We start from the raw sequence: 12,243 nt of genomic DNA, 5'->3' as shown, positions 1-12,243 counted from the left end.
GTCGTTTTGGAGGGTTTGGAATGGTGATCTTAACCACCACCTCTGCATCTGCAGCAACCTGCCTTTTGGGGGTGGACAAGAGAGAGACAGATGGTTCTGCACAGAAGGAAGGCTTGCTAGGTATAGGTGATGTGACTCTTACAAGCCTCATTTTCATTTCATCAGTAGGATTTTGTAGGAAGGCAGTAGAATTGAATGGTCACTGACACTATGACCTTGGGCTACTTATGGAACCTTTCCAAGGCTCATCCTCCTCATCTGTAAAATAGGGAATAATAAAAGCCTCTTCTGGGTGACATTAAATGGGTAAATGAGATAATGCAGGCAACGTGCTCAGCACTGTAATGTTAGATATGACTTCAGTACGTGTTAGATATTGAAACTTTATCATACTTCAGTAAATGTTAGGTTATCATCTGACTTTTGTTGATTTCTGTGAATGACAATACTAATTTTGGGAAAGTCTTATTTGCTAGGGATGAAAAGTACAGGTAGATTTAAAAAAAAAAAAAAGCTAATGGCCTCATGGAAGTACTCTATATTTTTTCTACCTTCATGTGGCTGTATTTAGTATTTGATGTTAGACATTCATGTGGGCTGTACCATCCATTATTAAGTTGAACACCTTTCTCTGTATTTTCCAGGACGAGAGTGGTATGTGGAAGTGGGTATTACTAACTTCCTCCTGAATGTGAACAATTTTTATTTAGGTCGCAGATAGAAGAATCCTTGATTTAAAACCAATCTGGGGGTGCCTGGGTGGTTCACTGGATGAGTGTCTGACTCTTGATTTAAGCTCAGGTCATGATCCCAGGGTTGTGGGATTGAGCCTCTCATCAGGCTCCATGCTGAGCAGAGAGCCTGCTTAAGATTCTCTCTCTCTCTCTCTCTCTCTCTCTCTCTCTCCTTCTGCTCCTCTCCCCCGCTTGCACACTCTCTCTCTCAAATTAAAACAAAACAAAACAAAAACAATGTGGTGGATTGCTGGGAAGATAGTGAAGTAGGAGGACCCTATGGTCACCTTGTCCCATAGATACAATGGGAGTATCAATAGATACACGATGGGAGTTACAATAGATAACACTCACATCAGTGTTAAATAACTCAGAAAATAATCCAAAGATTGGAAGAACTAACTCCATAACTAAAGGTAGAGAAGATCCCACACTGAAGAGGGTAGGAAGGGTGGAGATGTGGTAGGGAGCTAAATGGACCACTGCTGTATGCAGGAAGTGGGGGGTTGGGGTAGGGAGGGAGCTGTGGAGAAGGGAGAGAAACAGACTATTCCACCGGGGGAACCTGCACGTGGAAGATGAGTCCTCATAATATTTGGCTTTGAAAACTAGGGGGACTGAATTTTAGGACTTAAATCTTGGAATTTTAAAAAATCAGTGACTCAGCTCTGGGAGAGGCTGAAGGGTGAGAGGAAACTGAAATCCTCACCCTTTAAGAGACAGCACCACAAACAGCCCATGGAGATAGAGCACAGAAGCAGCAGTTTGAAACATGACTCGGGTATATGGGAGGGAGATTTGTTTACTAGTCTCAGAGGTATGCTGGAGGAGCAGGGATCATTGGGGAGACTTCTCCAGGAACAAAGGAGCTGGAAGGAACCATTTCTTTCCCCTTCCTTCCAGCAAAAACACAACCACTTGCAGGAACCAGTGCAGCACCCACATTCACTACCTAACTTGCTAACATCACAGCCCCTCCTCCCCACCCCACCCCCCAACCTCGATCTACCCACTCTAATATGCTCTTGGCCAGAGTCTATTCAAACCAGGGCCACAAGCCTGGTAGTGTGCAAGCAGCCCCAACAAGAGCCAGCACCATTCCAAAGTGACTCCTGACCTGGGGAGAGGGAAGGATAACTGCACACAGCAGTCATACTACAACCCCAGCAGTGGACTGGGGGCAGACAGCTGGCCTGATTGCAGGCCCCGCCTACCAACAAAAGATTCTCTGGACAACATGGGAAAGGACACTGCAGTTTGGTGCTGCTGCATCTCTGGCAAACACCTAGTATGACTAAACTCAAGCCCATGATGGCCCCAGACTGGCCCACTAACACTATAGGGACCAAACACTGCCTAAAACAGGCAAAGAGAGCCACTGCAGATACCTGAACTGTGGAAAAAGTGGCTCAACCACAACAGCTGGGCACAAAACACACATAGGAGACACCTCTGAAACACCAGATTCTGGTGAACAGGGGACACTGCACTGCAGGGCACTACAGGACCTCTTCTTCTTTTCATAAGGTCACTACTTTCAAGAGCAGGAGATGTAGCTAACTTTCCTAACATAGAGAAACATACACAGAGAGTTAGACAAAATAAATGAGACAGAGGAATATGTCCCAAATGAAAGAACAGGACAAAATCACAGTAAGAGAGCTAAGCAAAATGGAGATAAATAATATGCGTGATAGGGGTGCCTGGGTGGCTCAGTTAAGTGTCCAACTTTGGCTCAGGTCATGATCTTGTGGTTTGTGAGTTCGAGCGCCATGTCAGGATCTGTGCTAACAGCTGAGAACCTGGATCCTGCTTTGGATTCTGTGTCTCCTTCTCTCCGTACCCCTCCTTCCCCCTCTCTCAAAGATAAATAAACATAAAAAAATTTTTAAAAAATAATATGTTTGACAGAGTATTTAAAGTAACGGTCATAAACATACTCACTGGAATTGAGAAAAGAGAGGAGGACATCAGTGAGACCCTTGACAAAAAGATAACAAAGAATCATTCAGGGATGAAGAATACAGTAAGTGAATTTAAAAATACATTAGATTGAATAAAGAGCAGACTAAGAGAAGCAGAAGAATGAATCAGTGACCTGGAGGACAGATTAATGGAAAGGAATCAGGCTGAGCAAGTGAGAGAAAAAAATATGCAAAATGAGAATAGATGTAGGGAACTCAGAAACTCCATCAAGTATAACATTTGCATTATAGGGATTCCAGAAGGAGAAGACAGAGAAAATTTATTGGAAGAAATAAAAGCTGATAACTTCCCAAATCTGGGGAAGGAAACAGAAATCCAGATCCAGGAGGCACAGAGATCCCTCAACAAAATCAACCCAAGGAGGTCCACACCAAGACACATAGTAATTAAAATGGCAAAAAGTAGTGATAAAGAGATAATTTTAAAAGCCACAAGAGGAAAGAAGAAAGTTAAGTACAAGAGAAGTTCTGTAAGGCTATCAGCAGATTTTTCATCAGAAATTTTGCAGGCCAGAAGGGAGCGTCAGGATATATTCAAAGCGCTGAAAGGGAAAAATCTGAAGTCAAGAATACTCTACCCAGCAAGGCTACCATTCAGAATAGAAGGAGAGATAGAGTTTTCCAGACAAACAAAAGTTAAAGGAATTCATGACCACTAAACCAGTCTTACTAAACCAAAATTCATGACCACTAAACCTAAACGTTAAAGGGGACTCTTTGAGTGGAAAGGAAAGACCATAACTAAGAGTAAGAAAAGTAGGAAGCACAAAAACAGCAAAAATAAGTATACCTGTAAAAACTAGTCAAGAGACTCACAAAATAAAAGGATGTAAAGTATGACATCATATACCTAAAATGTGGTGGGGGGAGAGAGGAGCAAAGAATGACCATTAAGTGACCATCAACATAGACCACTATATCCAGAAGATGTTATATGCAAACCTAATGGTAACCACAAATCAAAACCCATCTATTAAAGTCTATTTTGTCAGACAGAAATATTGCTGCCCTGGCTTTCTTTCATATCCATTTGCATTATAAATGTGTCTCCATCCCTTCACTTTCAATTGGCAGATGTCTTTTGGTCTGAAATGAGTCTCTTACAGGGAGCATATAGATGGATCTTGCAACAGATATGCAAAAAACAAAGAGAAAGGAATCCAAGAATATCACTTAAAAAAGCCAACTCATCATGAGAGAAGAGGGCAAGGGAAGAATGGAACAGAGAACTATAAAAACAACCATAAAACAAGAAACAAAATGGCAACAAATACAGACCTATCAATAATTACTTTGAATGTAAATGGACTAAATGCTCCAATTAAAAGACATCGGGTGATGGAATGCATAAAAAAAATAAGATCTATCTATATGCTGCCTATAAGAGACTCATTTCAGACCAAAAAACACCTGCAGATTGAAAGTGAAGGGATGGAGACACATTTATAATGCAAACAGACATGAAAGAAAGCCAGGGTAGCAATACTTATATCTGACAAAATAGACTTTAAAACAAACTGTAACAAGGGATGAAGAAGGACAGTATATAATCATTAAGGAGACAATCCAACAAGAAGATAGAACAATCGTAAATATTTATGCATTGAACATGAGAACACCCAAATACATAAAACAGTTAATAACAAACATAAAGGAACTAATTGATAATAATACAATAAGTGTAAGGGGCTTTAACACTCCACTTAAATCAATGGGCAGATTATCTGAACAGAAAATCAACAAGGAAACAGTAGCTTTGAATACACATTGGACCAGCTAGGTTTTTGGGGTTTTTTTGGTTTTTTTGTTTGTTTGTTTGTTTGGTTGGTTGGTTTGGTTTAGTTTTGGTTCGGTTTTTTTTGGACCACCTAGGTTTAACAGATATATTTTGAACATTCCATCCTAAAACAGCAGAATACACATTCTTTTCAAGTGCACATGGAATTCTCCAGAAAAGATCATATATTACACTATGAAACAAGTATCAACAAATTCAAAAAGATTGAAGCCATACTATGCATCTTTTCTGACTACAATGCTATGAAACTAGACATCAACCATAAGAAAAAAAATTGGAAAGAGCACAAATACATGGAAGTTAATAACATGCTATTAAATAATGAATGGATCGATGAAGAAATCAAAGAAATACAAAAAATACACAGAGACAACTGAAAATGAAAACACAAAGGTCCAAAATCTTTGGGATGCAGCCAAAGTAGTTCCAAGAGGGAAGTTTATGGCAGTACAGGCCTACCTTAAGAAGCAAAAAAAAATCTCAAATAAGCAACCTAACATTACACTTAAAGGAACTGAAAAAAGAACAAACAAAACCCAAAAACAGAAGGAAGGAAATAATAAAGATTAGAGAAGAAATAAATGATACAGAAACTAAAAAACAAAACAAAACAAAACAAAAAAACCCACAATAGAACAAATCAATGAAACCAGTAGCTGGTTCTTTGAAAAGATCAACAAAATTGATAAACTTTTAGCAACAGTAATCAAAAAGAAAAGAGAGAGAATTCAAATAAACAAAATCAGAAATGAAAGGGGAGAAATAATAACCAACACCACTGAAATACAAAGGATTATATGAGAATATGTAAAAAATTATATGCCAAAAAAGTGGACAACCTAGAAGAACTGGAAAAACTCCTAGAAACATATAACTTACCAAAACTGAATCAGGAAGAAATAACAAATTTGAACAGACCAATTACTGGCAATGAAATTAAATCGGTAATCAAAAAACTCCCAACAAACAAAAGTCTGGGACCAGATGGCTTCACAGGTGAATTCTACTAAACATTTCAGGAAGAGTTGATATCTATTATTCTAAAATTATTCCAAAAATATAAGAGGAAGGAAAACCTTCAAATTCATTCTATGAAGTAGTATCCCTTGATTAAGCTACATAAAAGTCTTTCCTTTATAGTAAAAACTTGCTAGTTTGACAGATGACTAATTCTCTAAAGATTAAGGTTACTTTATTTCATTGGCTGATGTTAAAATGTATCTTTTAAAACTAGCTGATTTTGAATTTTTTTTTCAACATTTATTTATTTTTGGGACAGAGAGAGACAGAGCATGAACGGGGGAGGGACAGAGAGAGAGGGAGACACAGAATCAGAAACAGGCTCCAGGCTCTGAGCCATCAGCCCAGAGCCCGACGCGGGGCTCGAACTCACGGACCGCGAGATCGTGACCTGGCTGAAGTCGGACGCTTAACCGACTGCGCCACCCAGGCGCCCCAAAACTAGCTGATTTTGAATAGAGGGAGGATATGGGGGGATATAAACGTGGTGAAGACTCCAACAAACAGGACATTGAAACACCTTCATTCATACATCTAAAAAGGCTGGAGGAAGCTGCCACTGCACATCTTTGTGGTAGATGTGCATCAGAAAGATGAAGGAAGCAAAAAATGTAAACATCATGTGAGGACAGCATTACTCGAGAAATGAAGGTGAATGCAATTCAAAGCTTTGCCATGTGGTGGGTGGCCTAGCGATAATGTATTCATTCTTTACATGTTGTCTGTTGGAAGTTTGAACATGGTTGTGAACTTGAGGTTGGGAGCGGTTCCCAGGAGAGCCCCAGGGCCTCCTCTTGCATTCCATCAGCGCTCCTAGGAGTCCCAGGTGAACCAGAGGCTGGGCAGGACTAGAGTAGAGGTCATTCAGCACCACAGGCATCCTGGGACCCAGACTCCACATTCAGGTGGTACCTGAAGGAGGTAGAAACTCTCCCCATGAAATGTGAAGGGAAACCAACACCTACACTGTTCCCAAACCTCTCCCTGTCTCTATCACTGCCAATCTTAGAGACTCTTTCAAAATCAATGTCTGAAATTACCATCATTTAGGCTCTCTCCTTTGGGTTAAGGAATCTTTTCTCCAGAAAGCTGTTAACAAAATGAGTTTTTATGCTAAACGAGGAGGAGTAAACATTGGTATCTGGCCTAGTAGCAAAATCTCTGTTTGAAAAGCTACTCGTCACCCAGCAGATAGAGGATGAGCTCTGAGGGGGGAAGGAAGTGGCAGGACAGGTGGCATTGAGGAGGAAAGGGAACAGGGAAGGCTGAGTGTGGGGTACTGTCTGGGGGCAGGGTGTGCGTGGTGCTGTGAGGAGGCTCCTAGGACACTGGATATAAGGAAAAAGTCATAGGAGTGGCTGAAAACAGGTGACTTCAAGACAAAGAGGAAAAGCGGTCATCAACATGGTCAGTGGGTGCCTTCAGGCCCGGGTACAGGGACACTCCAAGAACAATGTTGCACTAGGAGCTAGCAGCAGTGGGGCTCCCCTGCCAGCCCGGGCCTGAAGGCACAGGGCTGGGGTGGGGAGGGTGGAAACTCCTAGGACACAGAACGAGAGCACTGCTGCCAGACAGAACAGGGGACACTGGGTTCCCCAGCGTCCCTGTCCTCCCACTCTCTGATTCCTACCAGCACTCCCATTGGCCAAACCCAAGCGGAGGCCGGAGGGAAGCACCTCCACTAGGCCGTACATTTCAGTCTCTGGGACACAGCAAGCTGGAGAAGGGTCTGAGTGGATCTGGCGGTGCCAACCCGAGATAACTGCACACCAATGCCCCCAGTGCACAGAGTGCAACAAGCTTTGCTATCTCACTCAGGCTGGTGGCTGATCTTACTTAGCAAATTTGTGCAGTAAAAGCTGGAAATGGCACATCCAGCTTTTGGGAAAACAATAGGGCTCATTTGAAAACATTTTTATTCCTAACATCAAAATATTTCTGCTGCTTCTCTCTCTTTCTCTCTCATTTGAGGTCTTCCTGCTCCCCAGAGATGCAGAGTCCTGCTGAATACAGAGAAATCACTGCCTCTGTCTGGAGAGGGAGGGCTCCCTAAGTGATGCCTGCCGGTGGCAGTAGTATCGATTTTTAGACCCCCTCCTTGCCAGTGAGTGTACTGATGTTTGCAAAGATAACGAAAGGTAAGAAGCTGGGCGGAGGTTTCCATCTTCAGTTCTCTTACCCTCGTAGAAAAGCCCACCTTCCACAGCCATGGCAGCCCTCTTCTGCTCTGAATTATCTCCACTTTCCATGAAAGGAGTTGGTTTGAATTCTCAGACTAAAAACCCTTTCCTTCTTGGAATTTGCCAATTCTGATTCCCAGTGAGGTGCCACTTCCCCTATTGTGGCCGCCTCTGGTTTTGTGCACATAATGGTTTGCCCAGGATGTTTTTACACTCACCAGGGTACCTTGGACTTTTACAAGGGATAAAGCAGGCAAACATGAAAAAGTAGATAAGCATCGCAAAGGGAAATGTATTCATGAGCTGCTCTCGTGCCAGCAGGGGAAACGGCGTGTCCTTGGCATGCATATACCAAATGAATCCATCCGTACACTGTCCCTGCAGTCCACATCCACCCGACCGCTGTTCAACAACAGCCTGAGCAGAGCCAGGTTTCCTCTCCTTGCTGCCCAGAATGCGGCATTGGCAAGTGGAGTTTCCTTCTGCAGAAGCAAAATGAAACAGGATCTTAGGATCAACATCAGTTAATACGACTGCTTGTACGCAAATATATACCATTCAAAAGGCAGAATTTCCAGATGTGTTGTAGTATCTGAAAGACCACTCCTCCAGCAATAGATGCCAGTAATATACTTGGCTATGGAACACATTCTGTTTCATAGCAGATATCGGAGCCACAGTGCTCTTATGAAGAGCAATGTTGTTGATAATACAGCACTATTAATACTCCCAGCAATGTCCTCACTTTCCTGCCTCTGTGTCTTTGTTCACAGTTTCCTTTTTTGCGTGAAATGAGTTCTCCCCCATCCTTCAAGGCCAAAGCCCTGCTTAAATCCGATTTCCTCCTTGAAACATTCCCAAACCCCCATTCACCTCTAAGCAGAGAGAAATCTCTCTCAAACCTGACCTCCCCAACCCACATCTTTTCTGTGCTCTCAACTTTCTGCCTGATTCCAACTGTCTGGGCAAATGTTTCACCTTCCCTCCACCTAATTTTCTTTGCTTCAGCTAGAACTTGCCAGAGGATTCACTTAAGAATAAAGAACTCTGGGCAGGAAATGCTGTTACGTGTCCTCGTATGGGTCCTTCTTTCCACTGCTGTGTGATTTTGAAGTTGCAAAGATAATATTGGAACCAGCCTATGGAAGGAATAGAGCTGGCAAACAGTTCTTGAAAAATCAGCCTGGCAGAGTTGACTGCAGTCCAATTGCCTTTTCTAGAACACATCAATTTGGATCTGTAGCGAACAGTCCATGGCAGGGGAGGGTAGGGCTGGAGGAGAGGCTCTGGAACCAGACAGCACTGGGTTTCAATCCCAGCCTTGGGCAAATGACTTGGCCTTGGTGAGTCTTACACTACCTGACTTGAAAATTACGGTAAGGATTAAATAATATAGGTTAACTGGTGAATGCAGTGCCCAACACATCATAAATGCTTACAGATGCTAGCTTCTTTCTTTCTGCCCACTTTTCTTTACAAAGTTAGGATAGGCAAAATTTTTTTAATATAATTTATTGTCAAATTGGTTTCCCAGTGCTCCTCCCAACAAGTGCCCTCCTCAATGCCCTAGATAGGCAAAATTAAATTCAGAGTATCGATACTAATAAAGAATTTTGTGGTCTCAGGAAATTTTCTAGCATCGACATTATTTAACAAGAGCACTTTTTGGGTGGGCTTAAAACACCTATCTGACCCCAAAGAGCTTTTATGCAAGGTATCTTTTAAAAAACTTTTTAATTTATTTTTTAAATTTACATCCAAGTTAGTTAGCATATAGTGCAACAATGATTTCAGGAGTAGATTTCTTAATGTCCCTTACCCATTTAGCCCATCCCCCCCTCCCACAACCCCTCCAGTAACCCTCTGTTCTCCATATTTAAGAGTCTGTTTTGTCCCCCTCCCTGGTTTTTAGTATTTTTGCTTCCCTTCCCTTATGTTCACCTGTTTTGTATTTTAAAGTCCTCATATGAGTGAAGTCATATGATTTTTGTCTTTCTCTGACTAATTTCACTTAGCATAATACCCTCCAGTTCCATCCACATAATTGCAAATGGCAAGATTTCATTCTTTTTGATTGCCAAGTAATACCCCATTGTATATATATACCACCTCTTCTTTATCCATTCATCCATCGATGGCCATTTGGGCTCTTTCCATACTTTGGCTATTGTTGATAGTGCTGCTATAAACATGGGGGTGCATGTGTCTCTTCGAAACAGCACACCTGTATCCCGTGGATAAATGCCTAGTAGTGAAATTGCTGGGTTATAGGATAGTTCTATTTTTAATTTTTTGAGGAAACTCCATACTATTTTCCAGAGTGGCTGCACCAGTTTTATGCAAGATATCTTTTAATTATACTGATAAGGGGGGCGCCTGGGTGGCTCAGTTGGTTGTGCATCTGACTTCAGCTCAGGTCATGATCTCATGGCTCATGGGTTTGAGCCCCACATCAGGCTCTGTGCTGACAGCTTAGAGCCTGGAGCCTCCTTCGGGTTCTGTGTCTCCCTCTCTCTCTGATCTTCCCCCGCTTGCACTCTCTCTCTCTCAAAAATAAACATGAAAAAATATTTTAAAAAATTTTAAGTATACTGACAAGGTATTAAATTCAGTATCTCTTTTTTTTAATAAGTTTCTTCAAGGCAGACCTATTTCTTTTTTTTTTTAAGTTTATTTATTTATTTTGAGAGAGAAAGAGAGAGAGAGCAGGGGAGGGGAAGAAAGAGAGGGAGAGAGAGAATCCCAAGCTGACAACGCAGAGCCCGACACGGGGCTTGAACTCATGAACTGTGAGATTGTGACCTTAGCTGAAACCAAGGGTTGGTTTCTTGGCCTACTGAGCCACCCAGACACCCCTTAAATTCAGTATCTTACTTATTCATGCTAAGTTAAAAAGAAAACACAGCAACATCAGCCACAACACAGAGCCATCTTAGGTTTATTTATTTTTTTTTTTTTCAATTTTTAAGTAATCTCCACCCCCAACGTGGGGCTCAAACTCACAACCCTGAGCTCAAGAGTCACATGCTCTACCAACTAAGCCAACCAGGTGCCCCTCCACGGAGCCACCTAAAATGAACAGTGAGGGCACAGGCAAGGTGGCATTTGTTGCTATGAGGATTTCTTTTCTTCAGCCCTTCAGCTCACACACAACTTAGTGCTCTTGTGCATTCTTGGAGGAGGGTGTGGCCAAGCAGGGAGTGCTAAGCAGGTTACAAACATACTTCAAATAGTTTCCTGGCTCAGGTAGGGGAACAAAAGTCACCTCAAATTCCAGACGAACAATTTGCTTTTCCCCCTGACAGCCTAAATGTGATGGCCCCGGGAATTTTCACGCCGCACTGCCATGGTGACGTTCACACCCGGTGTTTGCGGCTCTTGTTCCAGGCTGGCTCCACTGTTACAGCTGTCAGTAACTGGCTGAAGCAATGGCCAGGCAGGCCTGCCTTGTATCATAAATCACGAAACAATGCCCTTTCAGCAGAGAGATCACACAAGGCCAAAATGAAGTTTGGAGGGTGAATTAGGAAGAGGACTTAATACGCCAGCCCTGCTGGCTTTTCCTGAAACATGAAGACTTGAGAGTAATAAATTGTAAATCATTTTTAGTGATTTTGTTGTTTCTCTTTAACCCCAAATTATTTTCAAAACCCATCTGCACGCCACAAACTTTTTTTTTTTTTTATTTTTTTTTTTCAACGTTTATTTTATTTTTGGGACAGAGAGAGACAGAGCATGAACGGGCGAGGGGCAGAGAGAGAGGGAGACACAGAATCGGAAACAGGCTCCAGGCTCCGAGCCATCAGCCCAGAGCCCGACGCGGGGCTCGAACTCACGGACCGCGAGATCGTGACCTGGCTGAAGTCGGACGCTTAACCGACTGCGCCACCCAGGCGCCCCAGCACGCCACAAACTTCTATCGTCATAATAAGCTCTCCAGCTGGGAGCCTCTCCTGCCTTGAGGATGGCTCTGGGGCTTCCTCTCCTGTCAGGGCCAGATTTCCTCGCTTCCTGTGAGGTTCTGGAAACTGAGCTTTGTGAACAGCTGTAAAGATTTCATTTTCCCTCAAGTGCGAGAGGTGGAGGCAAGACAGAGTAGTCGATTTGGGGTAAGAAAGAGCTGAGTTCAAGTCCGAAGCCTGCTACTTCCCAGCTCTGTGACCCTGGGCAGGTTATTTAACTTCTCTCCGTCCCAATAAAATGGGACTAATAATGCCAGTAGTAGTACCTCTGCCATGTGTCGTTAGAGGATTAAAGGGGAGAATACGTGGAAACACTGATGGTGAACACTCAAGAATTGTCGCTATAAACGCTATTCCTCACAGCTCTTTGAAATGCTTGTTCAGGTGACTTAATTTGCTTGGTCACTGGCATGTATTGGGGACAGGGGCACTGGCCAGGGGCTAGGACAAGAGGTAAGAGTGAAACTTGAGCTCTGCTCCAATGGCTTTATGGCCCCGCAGGAAAGCATGTCATGCCAATAGGCATCAGAAATTATTACAGGTGCCAGAGTCGGAATGTGGATA

General features: G+C 42.7%; 1 protein-coding gene across 3 annotated transcripts in view; it reads right to left on the bottom strand.

The window, feature by feature from the left end:
* Nucleotides 1-12,243, bottom strand: part of ANKRD29 (ankyrin repeat domain 29) — a 55,536-nt gene that overhangs the window by 34,241 nt on the left and 9,052 nt on the right. For 2 of the 3 annotated variants that reach the window (XM_030336838.1, XM_030336840.1), the window contains exon 2: nt 8,089-8,199. In XM_030336838.1, the coding sequence (XP_030192698.1) occupies nt 8,089-8,199 (111 nt within the window). Of the gene's footprint in view, nt 1-7,935; nt 8,200-12,243 lie in introns of all 3 variants that reach the window. The other variant, XM_030336841.1, reaches the window with a different exon arrangement.

The sequence above is a fragment of the Lynx canadensis genome, chromosome D3 (genome assembly GCF_007474595.2).
Source record: "Lynx canadensis isolate LIC74 chromosome D3, mLynCan4.pri.v2, whole genome shotgun sequence".
Classification (NCBI taxonomy): domain Eukaryota; kingdom Metazoa; phylum Chordata; class Mammalia; order Carnivora; family Felidae; genus Lynx; species Lynx canadensis.
Note: the sequence above shows the minus strand (reverse complement) of the source record. Positions and strands in the feature narration are given on the sequence as shown.